Source organism: Chiloscyllium punctatum, chromosome 28 (assembly GCF_047496795.1).
Source record: "Chiloscyllium punctatum isolate Juve2018m chromosome 28, sChiPun1.3, whole genome shotgun sequence".
Lineage (NCBI taxonomy): Eukaryota > Metazoa > Chordata > Chondrichthyes > Orectolobiformes > Hemiscylliidae > Chiloscyllium > Chiloscyllium punctatum.
The window spans coordinates 14,796,824-14,813,602 of NC_092766.1; the positions used below are offsets into that span (position 1 = coordinate 14,796,824).

A 16,779-nucleotide genomic window follows, 5' to 3' on the forward strand; every position below is an offset into this window, starting at 1 on the left:
ACTGTGGGAGAGTCAGCGCTGTGGGAGGGTCAGCGCTGAGGGAACGGGCACTGTCAGAGGGTCAGTGCTGAGGGAACGGGCACTGTGGGAGGGTCAGTGCTGAGGGAGTGGGCACTGTCGGAGGGTCAGTGCTGAGGGAGTGGGCACTGTGGGAGGGTCAGCGCTGAGGGAGCGGGCACTGTGGGAGGGTCAGCGCTGAGGGAACGGGCGCTGTGGGAGGGTCAGCGCTGAGGGAACGGGCACTGTCAGAGGGTCAGTGCTGAGGGAACGGGCACTGTGGGAGGGTCAGTGCTGAGGGAACGGGCACTGTGGGAGGGTCAGTGCTGAGGGAGTGGGCACTGTCGGAGGGTCAGTGCTGAGGGAGCGGGCACTGTGGGAGGGTCAGCGCTGAGGGAACGGGCGCTGTGGGAGGGTCAGTGCTGAGGGAACGGGCACTGTGGGAGGGTCAGTGCTGAGGGAGCGGGCACTGTGGGAGGGTCAGCGCTGAGGGAACGGGCGCTGTGGGAGGGTCAGCGCTGAGGGAGCGGGCACTGTGGGAGGGTCAGCGCTGAGGGAACGGGCGCTGTGGGAGGGTCAGTGCTGAGGGAGTGGGCACTGTCGGAGGGTCAGTGCTGAGGGAGCGGGCACTGTGGGAGGGTCAGCGCTGAGGGAACGGGCGCTGTGGGAGGGTCAGTGCTGAGGGAACGGGCACTGTCGGAGGGTCAGTGCTGAGGGAACGGGCACTGTCGGAGGGTCAGTGCTGAGGGAACGGGCACTGTGGGAGGGTCAGTGCTGAGGGAACGGGCACTGTGGGAGGGTCAGTGCTGAGGGAGTGGGCACTGTGGGAGGGTCAGTGCTGAGGGAGTGGGCGCTGTCGGTGGGTCAGTGCTGAGGGAGTGGGCGCTGTCGGAGGGTCAGCGCTGAGGGAACGGGCACTGTCGGAGGGTTAGTAATGGAACAACTGGATTCTAAAAGTAAGGTAGTGTGTTCCAATTACATAACGTTTGGTGAGACCACAGCTGGAATATCGTGCCACACTTTGGTCTCCTCACTTGAGGAAGGATGTTGAGGCACTGGAGGCAGTTCAGTGGAGGGTCACCAGCAGGATTCCACGGATGAAAGGCTGTCGTATGAGCAGCTGTTGGATACCTTCGGCCTATACTCCGTGCTGCCTTCACTAGCCAGAACATTGAGTGTAGGAGTTGGGACGTCATGGTCCAGACTGTACAATACCTTGGTGGGACCAGTCAGAGTCACAGAGATGTACAGCATGGAAACAGACCCTTCGGTCCAACCCGTCCATGCCGACCAGATATCCCAACCCAATCTAGTCCCACCTGCCAGCACCCACCCCATATCCCTCCAAACCCTTCCGATTCATATACCCACCCAAATGCCTTTTAAATGTTGTCATTGTACCAGCCTCCACCACTCCCTCTGACAGCTCATTCCATACGCGCACCACCCTCTGTGTGAAAACTTGGCCGCTTTTATATCTTTCTCCTCTCACCTTTAACCTATGGCCTTTCAGTGGCTCAGTGGTTAGCATTTGCACCTCACGGCGCCAGGGACCCAGGTTTGAATCCACCCTCGGGGGCAACTGTCTGTGTGGAGTTTGCATTTTCTCCCCCCTCCCCAAAGGTATCCTCCAGGTGCTCCAGTTTCCTCCCACTGTCCAACGATGTGCAGGTTCGGGTGGATTGGCCATGCTAAATTGTCCCATAGTGTCCAGGGATGTGCAGGTTAGGGTGGATTGGTCATGCTAAATTGTCCCATAGTGTCCAGGGATGTGAAGGTTAGGGTGGATTGGCCATGCTAAATTGTCCTGTAGTGCCCAGGGATGTGCAGGTTAGGGTGGATTGGCCATGCTAAATTGTCCCATAGTGTCCAGGGATGTGCAGGTTAGGGTGGATTGGCCATGCTAAATTGTCCCATAGTGTCCAGGGATGTGAAGGTTAGGGTGGATTGGCCATGCTAAATTGTCCCGTAGTGCCCAGGGATGTGCAGGTTAGGGTGGATTGGCCATGGGAAATTGTCCCATAGTGCCCAGGGATGTGCAGGTTAGGGTGGATTGGCCATGCTAAATTGTCCCATAGTGCCCAGGGATGTGCAGGTTAGGGTGGATTGGCCATGGGGAATTGTCCCATAGTGCCCAGGGATGTACAGGTTAGGGGGGAATTGGCCATGCTAAATTGTCCCATAGTGTTCAGGGATGTGCAGGTTAGATGGGTTCGCCATGGGAGAGGGTAGTGGAGGTGGGTCTGGATGGGCTGATCACCAGAGGGTCGGTGTGCACTCGAATGGCCTACTCCCACACGGTCGGGATTCCATGAAACACCGGTACAGGCCCTCGATGGGCCGTATTGTCTTCTCCCGCTCCTTACTGGGCTGCTTGACCAAATATTATCGGGGGAGGCAAAAATTCCAATAATCCAGTTATTTTCAGAACGCGGCCGGTGGGATCTTGCGGAATGCTGACTGGATGCAGAGGTGCTGTCGGTTTCGGGGCAGGACTGACGCCGTTCTGTTCACCTCTTCAGGTTGGGCCGTTAACTTCCGGAGGGCCATGCGTAACCTTCTGAAAACCCTCACGACAAAGTTCTACCAGTAAACCACAACACCACCCCCCTCCTCCAATCCCATTCCCCACCCACCCTCGACTTTGAACCTCTCAGCGTTTACTCTGTCATGGCCGTGAAACGAGGAGAGCACTTTGTAGCCAATGATCCACACAGCAGCAGCCATCTCCCCCCCCCCACCACCACCGACACCCCCGGGCTCCAGTTTCTCCAAGGGGAGTCTCCCTGATCCCATTAACCTGCCCGCATGCCCCCCCCCCCCCGCCCCCATCTTTCGGGGGAATATAAAAAGCGGAAAACGCCGCTGGGGAGCAACCCGGACTCCGATGGGACTTCGCAGGAGGAGATTCCAACCGACGTTCCATCCCGGGACTTGTGACCGCGGGGGCTTGGCACGCACCTCCTCGCTGAGGCGAAGCCGCAGTGGTGACCATTCCGCGGAAAGGCAGGTCCCGTCCGTTTCCCGGGGTTGAGGCATTTCGGACCGGGGGAGGAATCGCGGCCAACGTCCGTCCCCTCCAGAGACGTGGGGCTCTGGGCTGCCTTCGATGGAATTCCGACGTGGAAGCAAACACCCTCATCTGGCCCTGGGGCCGTTCAGCAACCGACCGTGTTAAATCCAGCTTCGGTCACAGAGCACAGAACATAAGGAACGGGAGCAAGAGTAGGCCGTCTGGCCCCCTCGAGCCTGCTCTGCCATTCAATCAGATCATGGCTGATCTTTTCTAGGACCCAGCTCCACTTACCCGCCCTCTCACCGTAACCCTCAATCCCTTTACCGATCCAAACTTGATCTTTGTCTTAAAAGCATTCAATGGGGTAGCCTCAACTGGGTGGGGAATCCTACAGATTCCCAACCCTCTGGGTGAAGAGGTTCCTCCTCAGCTCAGTCCGAAATCTGCTCCCCCCCCTTACCTTTGAGGTCAAGCCCTCCCCCCTCGTGCTAGTTTCACCCTCCAGCAGGACTAGATCTTATCTAGTCCCTTCATAATTTTATAAGATCCCCCCCCTCATTCTTCTGAATTCCAATGAGTGCAGTCCCAGTCTATGTTTTATTTGGAATTTCCACCATGAAATCTTAAATTAATCCAGAGTCCATTTGCCAACCTTTGGCCCATATCCCTCCAAACCCTTCCCATTCATATACCCATCCAGACACCTTTTAAATGTCATTGTACCAGCCTCCACCACATCCTCTGGCAGCTCATTCCACACACGTACCACCCTGTGTGTGAAAAAGTTGCCCCTTAGGTCTCTTTTATATCTTTCCCCTCTCACCCTAAACCTATGCCCCTCTAGTTCTGGACTCCCCGACCCCAGGGAAAAGACTTTGCCTATTTATCCTATCCATTTCCCTCATGATTTTGTAAACCTCCATAAGGTCAGCCCCACAACCTCCGACGCTCCAGGGAAAACAGCCCCAGCCTCTCCCTGTAGCTCAAACCCTCCAACCCTGCCTTTTAAACGCTGTAAATGGTACCAACCTCCAGCACTTCCTCTGGCAGCTCATTCCATACATGCACCACCCTCTGCGTGAAAGAGTCACACCTTTTTAAAATCTTTCCCCTCTCACCTTAAGCCGATGCTCTCTTGTTTCGGACTCCCCTACCCTGAGGAAAAGAACTTGACGATATATTGATGGCCCCCTTGGTGTGGTGTCTCTCATCTTCTCCATGCCACACGTGAAGGCCTGTTCCACCTCTCCTGATAGTTGTCAGCTGTCTGTTCTGGTATCAGCCTTATAAATCTTTGCACCTCTCTCCAGTACGGCTGTGACAATGGGAAAACCAGAACTGTGCAGCATATGGGTATTTTACGACACACGTAATCTGATGCCTTCTAATTGCCACAGAAACACAAATAAAAGCTCACGTGAAAACAGTGTGAGGGGTCCAAGTTTGTCTTTTGTCCCCTCGTCCAGCTCTCCAGACTTTCTGATCTTCAGCATTGGCAGCTCCCCTTGAGGACTGAGGAGGGGCAGATTTGCGTTGCTGTAGCACCCCTGCCCAAAGGCGCTCCCGCTACTTAACAACAGAGCAGGGAGAAAGCTGGGGAACAGTCCTCAAGAGATCGTTCTTACAGAGGGGAGGTGCAGGCACAAGTCAAATGGTTGCACTGTGGTTATTCTGTGAAGTTTAGGAGCTTTTGAAATACTAGAACCCAACAGCTCATGTTGTACAGGAAGTTGGTGAGGTCTCTTCAGGAGTAAAGTGCCCAGTTCTGGTCTCCCTGTTACAGGAACGATATTATTAAGCTGGAGAAAGTTCAGAAGAGATTTACCAGGGTGTTGCTGGGCATGGAAGGCCTGAGTTACAAAAGCTAGGCTGGGACTTTGTCCCCGGAGTGTAAGAGGTTGACAGGCAACCTTAATCGAAGCTCATAAAATCATGAGGGGTATTGAGAGAGAGTTGAAGCAGGTGTCCTATCCCCAGGATGGGGGATTTCAAGACTAGAAAACATATTTTTAAGATGAGAGGAGAGACACTTAAAAACGATGAGGGGCAATTTTTGAAAAAAACGTGGTTCCCGTGCGGAATGAACTTCCAGAGGAAGTGGTGGATGTGGGTACAGTTAGAACATTTAAAAGATATTTGGATGAGTAAATGGATAGGAAAGGTTTGGAAGGATATGAGCCAGGAGCAGGCAGATGGGACTAGTTTAGTTTGGGATTACGTCATGTCTTCGCATGCAGTATGTTTCATCTGAGCTCTGGAACACGATGACAGGGAATTTGTACTGCAGTCGCCTGGTAGTACAGGACTTGATGAGAGAGTGAGACTGAGAATGAGTGAGAGAACAAGAGAACGAAAGAGAGAACGAGAGAGAGAGAAAAAAACAAGAGAACAAAAGAGAGAAACGAGAGAGAGAGAAAACGAGAGAGAGAGAAAACAAGAGAACGAAAAAGAGAGTGAGAACGAGACGAAGAGAGATAGAACGAGAAAATGAGAGACAGAAAACGAGTCAGTCAGACAGACAGAGAGAGATGTCACTGAACCATTTTCCCCCTCATCAGGACCAACACAAGAATACCAAATTCCAAACCATCACATCAATTTACACTATCGGGAGAATAAAAGGTGCTGATTGGCCGGGCTGTTGACACGACAAAAGCAATGATCAAGCTCACAATGTGTCTTATTTACACTCATTCAGGGCGACACACATTTCACGCTCAAGGGCCAACTGTCTGCAAACGAAAGAACTACGTTTGAGACACTAATTTTGTTTTAAACCACCCGGATGGTCGGGGGGGGGGGGGGGGGGGGGGGGGGGGAATAGGCTGTGGTTGCTGTATCCATAGCAACTGCTTTGACCAATCAAGAGCCCCCCCACCCCACCCCACCCCCCACAGGGTATAAATCATTGCAATCGTTTGAAATCTGGAATTCTTGCATTTGTCCTGACGCCCTGAAGACAAAACTGCGGTAAAAACCCTTCCGTTTTCAGCAAGATTTAAACAAGAAGGAGCAGGAAAACCGAACACATGAAAGGAAGCTTTCGAGTACAAAAGCACTTTGGAAATGTGAAAGGGAAACACCTTAGCAAGCCCACCATCATCTGTGAATTTCGAGAAGAGCTTACAGCCCTGAAGCGCTCACTGTGTTTCTCACTCCCCAGACTCGCTGGTTATTTCCAAGCACTCCCGTGTGTGTGTGTGTTTTTTATTGTTAATTTTATAGTATCCTTCGTGTGTTTTGACTTGCAATGCTCCAGGAAGCCACCGCTTGGGCAACTCTCACTTCCCCAATCCGGAAACAGAACAGGACAATGCCAGCCAAATAATTAAAGTATTGTATTTTTAAATGAAATAACATTTGAGAGTAACGTGCAATGTCTTGCACAGAATCATCTTGTTACAACAAGACCCACATTATTCAAGCACATAGACAACGCCTCTTCTGTCATTTGGAGTGGGCATTAAGAGAGTTCATCAATGGAGCTCTATAATTTAAAAAATAAGACCTTATTTCCCAACCATTTGTGGTGAGGAGGTTTCGCAATTTCTTTCCCCATCACGTGCAGTGCTCACGGAATGATATAAGGCTCTCTCCTTGCTTAATGTGTGACCACATTTCTCTCATGGGGCAGGATGACGCACAGGTCAGCAACCTCGGCCCTTTATTGGCTGAGGGAACCTGGGCTATTTACAGCTGCAACTCTCCCCTTCAAATGTCAGTCGGCCGTCTCACTAGGAGGGTCTGTGACAAGCATCCTGAGGGAAAGCATTCCAGGACTGATGTTCAGAAGCCTTTTTTTTAGTGGGGGAGTGTTGGGGGGCAAAATGCTATTCTCGTTGCTTTTTAACCTCCCTGGCCTGCTTTTAAACACAGCTCAGGGCTAGACGCTGAGGTGAGGTCAGATATGGGGGGGGGGGGGGGGGAGGGGGGGGGAACCTGCACATTGTCAAGAGGTTCAGGCCTTGAGCAGTAGATAGAGAGAAACACTTGTAGATGATGGTTTTTTAAACTCCGCGCAAAAGGGTAACAGTGGCCGGCTTTTCTCTGTATAGTGAGACCAACACCTTTTATGGACCTCAGCACAGCACGGGAAAGAAACAGGGGATGACTTGGAAAACGGCCGTCCCGTCACACCTCAACCGCCAAAACAGGTGGGGGAGAAGGATGGCAAATGCACCTTGCCTTTTAATTTTCAAACCCAGTGATTAGCTACCTACAAACATACACTTTCTGCAGTAGTTTCGCTCGAAATGACAAGAGTTGGAGAGATCCACTTAATTAAGTTACACACCAGGATAGAGAGAACCTTCCCTCTTGCCTGATCAGTCACAAAGTCCTGATAGGTTTAATTGGAATGATATCGAAGTCCTATGGGAAAGCACAAAAGTAGGAGAGTAGCTCGTGTGCTAGAGTCCAGCCCCTTGCCTTTCGGTTAAAGAGATTAGGAAATAATAAAAGATGGCAAAAACAAAGAGTGCACACGCGTACACCCATGCTAATGGAGTATTGCACCATTATGGGAGCTTGAAATTAAAAAAAAAATCAAAAAGTTCCATAATGTGTTCAGTAGTCAACTTTGTTCCGCAAGACGTCCAATTTCTTCTTCCAGTGGACGCATCAAGTCGGTTAACGTGAGGTAATCGCTACCGGGGCTTCGTCCCGCTGTCTGCTTCACAACGAGCACCCCGTCTGACACGTGCAACAACTGACTGCTGTCCAAGTCCTGTGCTCGTCTGGCGAGCCGGTGCCCAGGAGAAAGCAGGGGGATGGGGGTTTGAGCAGAGGGGATGCTGCGGAGTGCTCGAACTGACCCTCAATCCTCTGCTGGTGGCTGGAGAGCTGAATAGACCAGAATGTGGGGGTCAGACTCCTGCTTGCCTGAAACACAAACAACGGGCTCAATGAGAGAGCGCGAGAGAGAGCGCGAGAGAGCGCGCGAGAGAGAGAGCGCGCGAGAGAGAGAGCGCGCGAGAGAGAGCAAAGAAACCAAGTCACGAAAGGTGTGGGGCATGCAGGGGTGCTGAGAGAGGAAAGCACAAGCACCGGGTGTACCTACATGTGGCACAGCGCCAGATATTCTGCACCGATCCCCCTGCCGTCGAAAAGGCCCATCCTCCCGTGGCGATTGTGATGGTGTAGATCAGAGGGAGGCTCCACTGGTACTGAGGATTCAAGAATGTCTGGGAACAAAGGCAGGAAGGAGGAGAGGGCTCAGTTGCAGGGCTGTAGCATGGAGGTAGCGAGGAACACTTCACGTGTTCGCCCACCTGAGGTCTTTGCCCACAGGATGGCCAGTCCTCATCCGCAGGGAGGTTTCACTCCCACTCCGGAAACACCGTCTCAATTGATTCAAGCGATTACATTCTTATTGAAGAGTTAGAACATGGCGGGCAGGCTGGGCAGCACCGTGGCTCAGTGGTTAGTGCTGCTACCTCTCAGCATCAGAGACCAGGGATGTGCGGGTTAGGGTGGGTTGGCCATGCTAAATTGTCCCGTAGTGCCCCAGGGATGTGCAGGTTAGGGTGGATTGGCCAAACGGGGTGCGGTTGAGGGGGGGGGGGGGGGGGGGGGGGGGGTCTCTCATTCATGAGCCTCCTGCCTGTCAGCTCCTTGGTCAGGGAGTGGGGGGGGGAAAACGGGGGTTAAGACTCACCAGGCCAGACGTCAGCGCGTGAGAGACAACAATCACAGCCAGCAGCAGCCACCTCCTCTTCTCGCAGGCGTCAAAGAAGACGACCCCCCAGGACGTGTGCAAGAGAACAATGGCCGAGGTCACGAAAGCTGTGCAGAGACAGGAATCACCTGGGTGACAGAGACTGCACACACACACGCATGCGTGTCAGAGAGCTCGTGCGCGGCAGTCACTTAAACCGACAGAGGCGGATTCCCCTTCCATTCAACCTTCTTGGGGCTTAGCTTTAAGAGACCTGGAGACTGCAGCGCAAAAAAAAAACTTAGAACCTCTTCTCTTCTGTGATTCACTCTTGGAACGAGGAGGATCAGCTCTGTCCATTGCTCACTGTCCCCACAGGACTGGGAAGAGGAGGCAGATGGAGTGCTGGCCATTATGTCCAAGGGAATGGGGTTTTGCTAAAACTCTACGAGGCATGAGTTAGACCACAGCTCATAAAATCTATGCCCTCTAGTTTTCGACTCCCTGACCCTGGGGAAAAGCTGTGGGCTTATCGCTGCCTCTCCCCTGTCAGGTCACCCCCTCAGTTTCGGACGCTCCAGGGAAAAAAAAAAAATGTTCCAGTCTCTCCTTATGGCTCAAACCTTCCTGTCCACGTAACATCCTTGTCAATTTTTCTAGTTTAATAATAGAGGGCGTCATCTCAGAATAAGGGGTCGCTGAAGACTGAGATAGAGAGGAATCTTTTTCTCTCCGAGGAGAGAGAGAGAGAATCTAGCGAATTCTTTACCACAGAGGGCCGTCGGGGCTGGGTCATTCAGCACACTCAAGACTAAGGTGGATCTTTAAAATCTGTGATCACATGACATTTGGTAACGATGCAAAGGCCTGGCCCCTCATTTCGCCAACTGACCTGAGGTAAGGAAGAAGTAGGGAGAGTCTCCGTGAATGCCCACCGCGCCTGGCCCCAGCGAGTCCGACAGTACATTGATGACAGAGAAGGCACCACTGGCAACGCCGAAGGCTAGACCCGAAACTGTGAGGGAAGAGACAGGCAGCGTGAGGGGAGGAATCGAAAGGACGCTCAGCGAACTGTATTCTCCTCCCCAGACGGGTAACGGAGAAGAATTGGCCGAACCTCGCCAGCTCGTTTGAAATTGGACGCAAAATGCTGCGGATATCAGAAAACAAACAAATGCAGGAGGTCTGGACGTATTTGGGGAGAGACAGAGAGAGAGAGAGAGAAAGGGCGGGCGTGAGAGAGCGAGAGTGAGAGTGAGAGCAAGAGCAAGAGAGGACTGGAGCAGCAGCTCCTCACCGTTCCCTTTCACTCCACTTCTGGCAGCGAGCACAATCAGATCGATCACAAGCTTGTGGCCAAGCACATACAAAGGGCCCAATGGCCTACTCCTAATTCATACATGCGGTTTGGGTTGGGGGAGGAGGTGAAGGTGACTGATTCTCTCAATGGCCCAGTGCACATTGAGCATTCGGTATCAAATTCGCGATGGGACGGGACAGCGATGGGCCAGGAAGGGGAAGGGTTTGCCCGACGGAACATCCACGTGGCGGGCTGCAGCCGGTTCTTTTACCGTATGCCATCTGCCTGATGGAGATGGGCGACCTCCCATCTTCGCTTATCGCCACGAGGCCCTGGTCAGCTTTCCTGTGGGTGGGACAGAGATATACAAAGGTCACAGGGGTCGCTGGGTACCACAGCTGACACACAATCCCGCACGCGCTCAGTCAGGCCCTGGACAGGGAACAGGAAGACCATTAAACCCCTGGGATTCCTCCCAGCTGCACTCACCCAGTTATCCTCCCCAATAACATGCCTTCTGAAACAACACAGTCATACAACACGGAAACGTACCCTTCGGTCCAACTCGTCCATGCTAAATGCACATCCTAAATTCAGTTTGTTTATTTGGCCCGTACCCCAGTCCCGATGAAAGCTCCTGCCTGAAACGTTCTCTCTCTCCTGAATTTGTGATGCTGCCTCATCGGTTGTGCTTTTTCCAGCTCCATATTCTATCGACTCTGACTTTCCACCATTTGCAAACCTCACGATCTCCGTATCCCTCCAAACCCTTCCTATTCATGTCCCCCATCCAGATGCCTTTTAAATGGTGTCATTGTACCAGCCTCCACCACTTCCTCTGGCAGCTCGTTCCATACACACACCACCCTCTGCGTGAAAAAGCTGGAGAAAGTCTTTTTCTACAGGGTAGGGGAGCCCAAATCTAGAGGGCACAGATTTAGGGTGAGGGGGGGGAAAGATTTGAAAGGGACCTAAGGGGCAACGTTTTTCACCCAGAGGGTGGTGCGTGTGTGGAATGAGCTGCCAGAGGAAGTGGTGGAGGCTGGTACAATTTAAAAGGCACTGTGATGGGGACATGAATAGGAAGGGTTTAAGAGGGATGTGGGCCAAGTGCTGGCAAATGGGATGAGATTAGGTTGGGCTATCTGGTTGGCATGGACGAGTTGGACCGAAGGGTTTTGTTTCCGCGCTGCACATCTCTATGACTCTACGTTGGCGGCAGTATTGATCAGGACGACAGAGACACACAGACAGACACACAGAGACTCCGGATGGTCTTGGCTCCCCCAGTGGAAGTGCATTTGTGTTGTTCTGTAGCCAACAGAAAGACCATGGACGTACATGGTGGACGGTAAAGTCAGCTGCACTGCGTGGGGGTGGGGGGGGGGGGGGGTGAAACAGAGGATATGCATCGGACAACAATAATGGAGGGGGAAACCTGCATTTACATTCATCAGACCTCAACCCCAGCACCCTCAGCTCATCCTATCCTGCACAGACAGGCTCCCTCTATTCCCGATCCACAGGATCTTTCACACACTGTGATAGTGAAGTCCGCCCGGATGGTTTCCCAGGGAGCGACATGTCCTCTCTGGCCAGTGAGCTTACTTGAGCAGCTTGTAGTACGCGAACCGAAAGGCCTCTTGGAGCACGACGGAGATCCCGGCTCCCATCATCAGCAGGCCGTGCTGAAGCCCAGCGTTCTCCTTGTTGCTGAGCTGTACTGCCACAAACCACAGCAGCGAGGAGAGGAGCAGTGATACCAGCCAGAAGAACGAGCTGTGGGGGGAGGGTGTGAAAGCGGTCACCGTTAATCCAACACACGGTCACAGAAAGCCGCGCACACTCGCTACGCCGAGAGCTCTCTCTCGAGTTTAGAGAATGCCGAATTCAAAATACGTTCGGACATGGTCCCTGCCCCGATCAGCGATCCACATTCTAAAAAGTGCAGGCGCTTCCCAATGGATTAGAAAGCAGCTCAGGGCAGATTGCAATTTGAGCAGCATTGTCGGGGAGCTCCAAGTGTAGTGCCCTCACACTCCAACAGTGCCTTTCTTAACCCCAGTGTCCCCCCTCCCAAAGCGCCTGGAGGCCAAAGAGCTACTTCTGAAGGGAAATGCAGGAAATACAGCAGCCCATTTGTGCAAAGCAAGATCCCACAAAGATGCAAACCACCTGCTGTCGCAGAGACGTTGGTTGAGGGGTAAATAGTGGTCCCTGGCGCACTGGGAGAAATGTTCCCCCCCCACTGTGCTTCCACTGGAGGTTCTGTGACCTTTAACCTCCATCCAAGCATTGGCCTTGGTTTAAGATGTTGGTCACAAAGGCATCCCCTCCTGGGTAGCTGGCCGTCCCCCGCACTGGGAGCATCAGCCCAGACTCTCGATCAAAAAAACCAAACCCCACAACATTCTGACTCAAAGGGCTCATCCCTCACAGTGAGTCGGTGCGTGGAAACGTATGCCAAGAAATTAAAAATCCTCAGTATTTTTTCAATTTACAATTATTATCGTATAATTCTTGAAAGTGTCTGTCACGTATAGACAGGATGGTTAATGAGGTATATAGCAGGCATGCCTTCATTGCTCAGACCTTCGAGTACAGGAGGTGGGGTTGTACAGGATGTTGGTGAGGCCTCGTCTGGAGTAACGTTCACAGCTCTGGCCGTGCTGTTATAGGGAGGGTATTATTAAACTGGAGAGGGTTCAGAAGAGATTTACCGAGATGTTGCAGGGAGTAGAGGGTTTGAACTACAAGGACAGGCTGCGACGTCTTTCACTGGTGCATTAGAGGTTGAGGGGTGACCTTATAGAGGTTTATAAAATCACGACGGGCATGGATAAGACGAATGGTGAGTGTCGATTCCCTAGGGCGGGGGGGGGGATTTCAAGACTGCAGGCACATTCATAAAGTGAGAGGAGAGAGATTTAAAAAAGACACGGGGGAAAATTCTTTTTTTAAAAAACACACACAGAGGGTGGTTCATGTGTAGAACGACCTTCCAGAGGAAGTGGAGGCCGTGGATACACTGACAAGATTTAAAAGACATTTGGATAAGTACATGAATAGGAAAGGTTTGGAGGGATATGGGCAGGAGCAGGCAGGTGGGACTAGTTTAGTTTGGGGATTATGGTCACATGGACCTATTGAAACTGTGCTGTATGACCCGATGACATTGTCCTCCCTTCAAGGCCAAATATATTCTTCCTGAGATATGGTGCCCAGGTCTCCTTACCAAGTAACAAGTCAAACCAGGGTTTTATATACCTGCAGCAGAACTTCTGCGCCCTTATACTCCAATCCTCTCGATTAATAGGCCAGCCTTCCATTAGCCCGAAGGATTATTTTCTGCGTCTGTCTGTGGCGTTTCTAAGATTTGTGCACCTGAGCTCCCAGGTCTCTTTGGGTACCCACTGTACTCAACTTCACACCATCTGGAGATTATCGGGTTTTTCTGAATTTCTGTTCCTGAATTTCTCATACTGAAGTGACGACACTATGCTTCGAACACAGAGGTGTGCGCGATCCACTGTTGTTGCGCAGAAACATTTCCAAAAAGGCAAAGAAGCGGTCGATTTGACGTTACTCTGGTTGCCATTTCTCGACCTGCGCTTTTACCTCTATGTGGCCCGTACCCCTCTACTCCCGGCTTATTCATGTATCTGTCATGTCTCTGAAAAGTTGCCATTGTGTCTGTCTCCCTCTGGCAGCGTATTCCATTCACTTACCACCCTCCGTGTAGGACAACTTACCTCTCACATCTCCTTTAAACTTTCCCCCCTTTTACCTTAAATCTGTGTCTCCTACTCGTGGATGTTTTTACCCTGGGGTTAAAAAAAAAGACTCTGTCTGTCCATCCTATTCACGTCTGAACCACTGGATTACTCGTCCCTCGGCATTACCTCATCTTTCACTGCATAAAAACCGAGAAACAGCCTACAGCATCAGACGCTACAGGCCCTGACAGTATTCAGACAATAATACTGAATTGGCTGGGACTATTTTGCCTGGAACGTCAGAAGCCAAGAGCTTATGCAGATGTTTACGAGGGACATGGATGGGGTGAACAGCCAAAGTCTTTTTCCCAGGGTAGGGGAGTCCAAAACTAGAGGGGCATAGGGGTAAGGTGAGAGGGGAAAGATTTAAAAGGGACTCAAGGGACAGTTTTCTCCCACACAGAGGGTGGTACGTGTATGGAATGAGCTGCCAGAGGAAGTGCTGGAGGCTGGTACAATGACAACATTTAAGAGGCATTTGGATGGGTATACAAATAGGAAGGGTTTGGAGGGATATGGGTCGGGTGCTGGCAGGTGGGACTAGATGGGATTGGAATAGCTGGTCAGCAAGGACGGGTTGGACCGAAGGGTCTGTTTCTGTGGTATATATCTCTGTTACTTGACTGATGACCAGTGTCCTAGACAAGTTGTCCCAGTGCAGCTACAATCCTGGCATTTAATACTTGGATCAGCAGCTCAATATAAGTTGGTCTGAAAGTTATAGTATAGCCTGATCTCCAGATCTTGCTGCACCCGAATACCTGCCCTCAAATGCCCAGCTGCATCCCCTCAACTCCTCTGGTACACGGCAGCCTCTCATCTTGTTAATAGGGTCCAATCCCAGCACATCAGACAAAGTCAAAAAGCACAGAAATGGATGCAACCAGTCCACACAGACCAGTTTAATAATATCCTCCTTCTAACAGGGCGACCAGAACTGGATACTACACTGCAGAAGAAATCTCATACATCCACAATACGACATCTCACCTGTCATACTCAAAAGGTCTGAGCAATAAAGGCAAGCTTGCTAAACGCCTTCCCAGTCACCCTTCTGTATGTGATGCAAACTTCAAAGAATTACGTTCTAGATTTAGCTCGAAGCTGGGGCGGGGGGTGGGGGGGGGGGGGAGGGTCAGAGTGCAAATGCATGGCACAGCCAACATCTTACTGATTAGCAGCGAAGTCTCGATGGGCCAGATGACTTATTTCTTATCACAGAGCAATTGGCGAGGCCTTAACACAAGGTAAACATGCCGCAGGTGAGGTGGCTAAGGTTGAGAAGGAAGGCACCTTCACGGCAACCTCAGCCAACATGAGAGGTCAACCCACTCTGCTGGCATTACTCAGGCAAACAAACAATCAGACACTAAAGTGGAAATCACTGACAGAAAAGCCTCAACAGGGCTGGCTGCAGCTGCAGACAGAAATCACAGTCAACATTTCAGATCCAGTCACTCTTCCTGAGAACAAGTAATCAGGTGGGCCACAATCACACCGAATAATTTCCCATGGCCAATCCACCCTAACCTGCACATCCCTGGACACTATGGTGCAATTCAGCATGGCCAGGGATGTGCAGGCTAGGTGAGTTAGCCATGGAAAATGCAGGGTCAGGGTAGGCTCAATGGGCTTCCAAACTTGGGCATTCTATGAATGGCCTCATCTCCTGTTGTGGTCTTACAGGAGTTACCACCCCCCCCCCCCCCCCAAAAGACATCATGACCCCACGGTACAGACAGTTTCAAAAATAAAGCACGGAACGTAGCGGTTGTCTGTTCAGCCTACTGCAGTTGAATAGCTCCTTGAGTACAATCGCCCAGGCTCATGGGACTAACCAATGCCCCATCGTGGAGCAGAATCACCCGATGTGGGTGGGGGGCAGGACAGTCTGGAGGCTGCTGTCCGTGCGATTTCCCTGCACCTCGGACACTGCCTGACCGGCTGTGCTTTTCCAGCGCCACGCTCCTGACGGCCGTCCGCACAGCCTACTACAGTCGAATAGCCTGTGGGGGCACAACCGCCTGGGCACACAGGATCGGGGGGGGGGGGGGGGGCGCATCAGGACACCGCAGAGCTGAGATTCTTAAAAGGTAAAAGCACGGGGTGGCATTGAGACTGCTGTCCATCCAGCCTCCTGCAGTCGAATAGCCCAGTCAGACGTGATCTGGCGGGGCAGATTATAAATACTGGGGTCGGTGAAAGGTAGGTAACCACCTTTTAAAAAAAAGGAGAGAAGAAAAAAAAGGTGATGACAGAGAATTGGACAGAAATTTTTTTTGTCGGCCAAACATTTGCCCCGCCCCCACGGGCGACGATCCCTTTAAATCCTGGGGCAACGGCTCGCGGTGACTTTAATGATTGACAGCGGCGGCGGATGCGGGCGGTGCCGGTGAAGCGGGAGTGCGGTCGGGCAGGTTTAGTTTTTAAACTTTATAAACAAACGAAGGGTTTTGGTTTTCCTTCTTTTTTTTTATAACATAATTAAAAAAAAATAAACTCACCCGGCGACCAGGATGATCACCCGCAGCGGGTCACCGGCCACGGTGAACAGCAGCAGCGCGAACGCCGGCCCGAAGGCGATGAAGGCGCAGCCGAAGAAGACCGCCGCGCTCATGGCGGCGCCGGGAGACGTGAGGGAGGGGGGTGGGGGGCGAGGCGACCGCCTCCGGCCTTAAACCCGGTTTAAAAGTCCCACCGCCATCGGCCAGCCCTCCTCCTGGATCCCCGCCCTTTTCCTACCTCCCGAGGGTCCGCCGGTGAGGGCCCAACGGCCTGGCGCGGGGGAGGGAGGGAGGGAGGGCACGCCGTGGCCAATCAGCGTCGGGCTAAGGGGGGGGGGTGGGGTGGGGCCGCAGGATGTTTGACGGGCGGTCCGGCCAATCGGCTGTCGTGGCTGGGCGGGTGAAATGCTGATCGACGGGCGGCTCGGCCATTCGGATTTCCGTCCCCGACGGCCGGGCCAGTCGACGTGCAGGGTAGGCGGGCAGCAGGGTGATCGACGGGTCGCCCCTCCAGTAAGGGTTTGACAGCA

At 52.4% G+C, this 16,779-nt stretch overlaps 2 protein-coding genes across 3 annotated transcripts in view; one reads left to right on the plus strand and one right to left on the minus strand.

Annotated features, from left to right (window-relative positions):
* Window positions 1-4,440, plus strand: part of LOC140453905 (carbonic anhydrase 14-like) — a 30,831-nt gene extending 26,391 nt beyond the window's left edge. Inside the window, exon 8 of the mRNA XM_072548760.1 lies at window positions 2,520-4,440. Coding sequence (XP_072404861.1) covers window positions 2,520-2,590 — 71 coding nt within the window. The 3' untranslated portion in view covers window positions 2,591-4,440. The remainder of the gene's footprint in view (window positions 1-2,519) is intronic.
* Window positions 4,441-6,336: 1,896 nt separating this feature from the next.
* On the minus strand, window positions 6,337-16,537 carry LOC140454029 (gamma-secretase subunit APH-1A-like). 2 transcript variants are annotated; one of them, XM_072548976.1, is made up of 7 exons: window positions 16,250-16,535; window positions 11,578-11,748; window positions 10,241-10,314; window positions 9,562-9,684; window positions 8,670-8,797; window positions 8,073-8,196; window positions 6,337-7,894 (listed from the first exon to the last, which is right to left on the minus strand). In XM_072548976.1, exons 1-7 carry the CDS (start codon window positions 16,360-16,362, stop codon window positions 7,830-7,832), a joined length of 798 nt encoding a protein of 265 aa, XP_072405077.1. In that variant the 5' UTR covers window positions 16,363-16,535; the 3' UTR covers window positions 6,337-7,829. The 2 variants fall into 2 exon arrangements, with proteins under 2 accessions (XP_072405077.1, XP_072405076.1); XM_072548975.1 differs by lacking the exon at window positions 8,073-8,196 and having other exon boundaries at window positions 16,250-16,537.
* Window positions 16,538-16,779: the final 242 nt, after the last annotated feature.

What these genes read in the sequence shown, in the direction of transcription:
- LOC140454029 (XM_072548975.1), bottom strand. Translation starts at nt 16,362, where the DNA reads ATGAGCGCGGCGGTCTTCTTCGGCTGCGCCTTCATCGCCTTCGGGCCG. An exon ending in CATCAGGCAGATGGCATACG is followed by an intron (nt 9,685 to 10,240) that starts GTAAAAGAACCG and finishes CTTCCCTCACAG; the next exon opens with TTTCGGGTCTAGCCTTCGGC. An exon ending in CTACTTCTTCCTTACCTCAG is followed by an intron (nt 8,798 to 9,561) that starts GTCAGTTGGCGA and finishes GTCTCTGCACAG; the next exon opens with CTTTCGTGACCTCGGCCATT.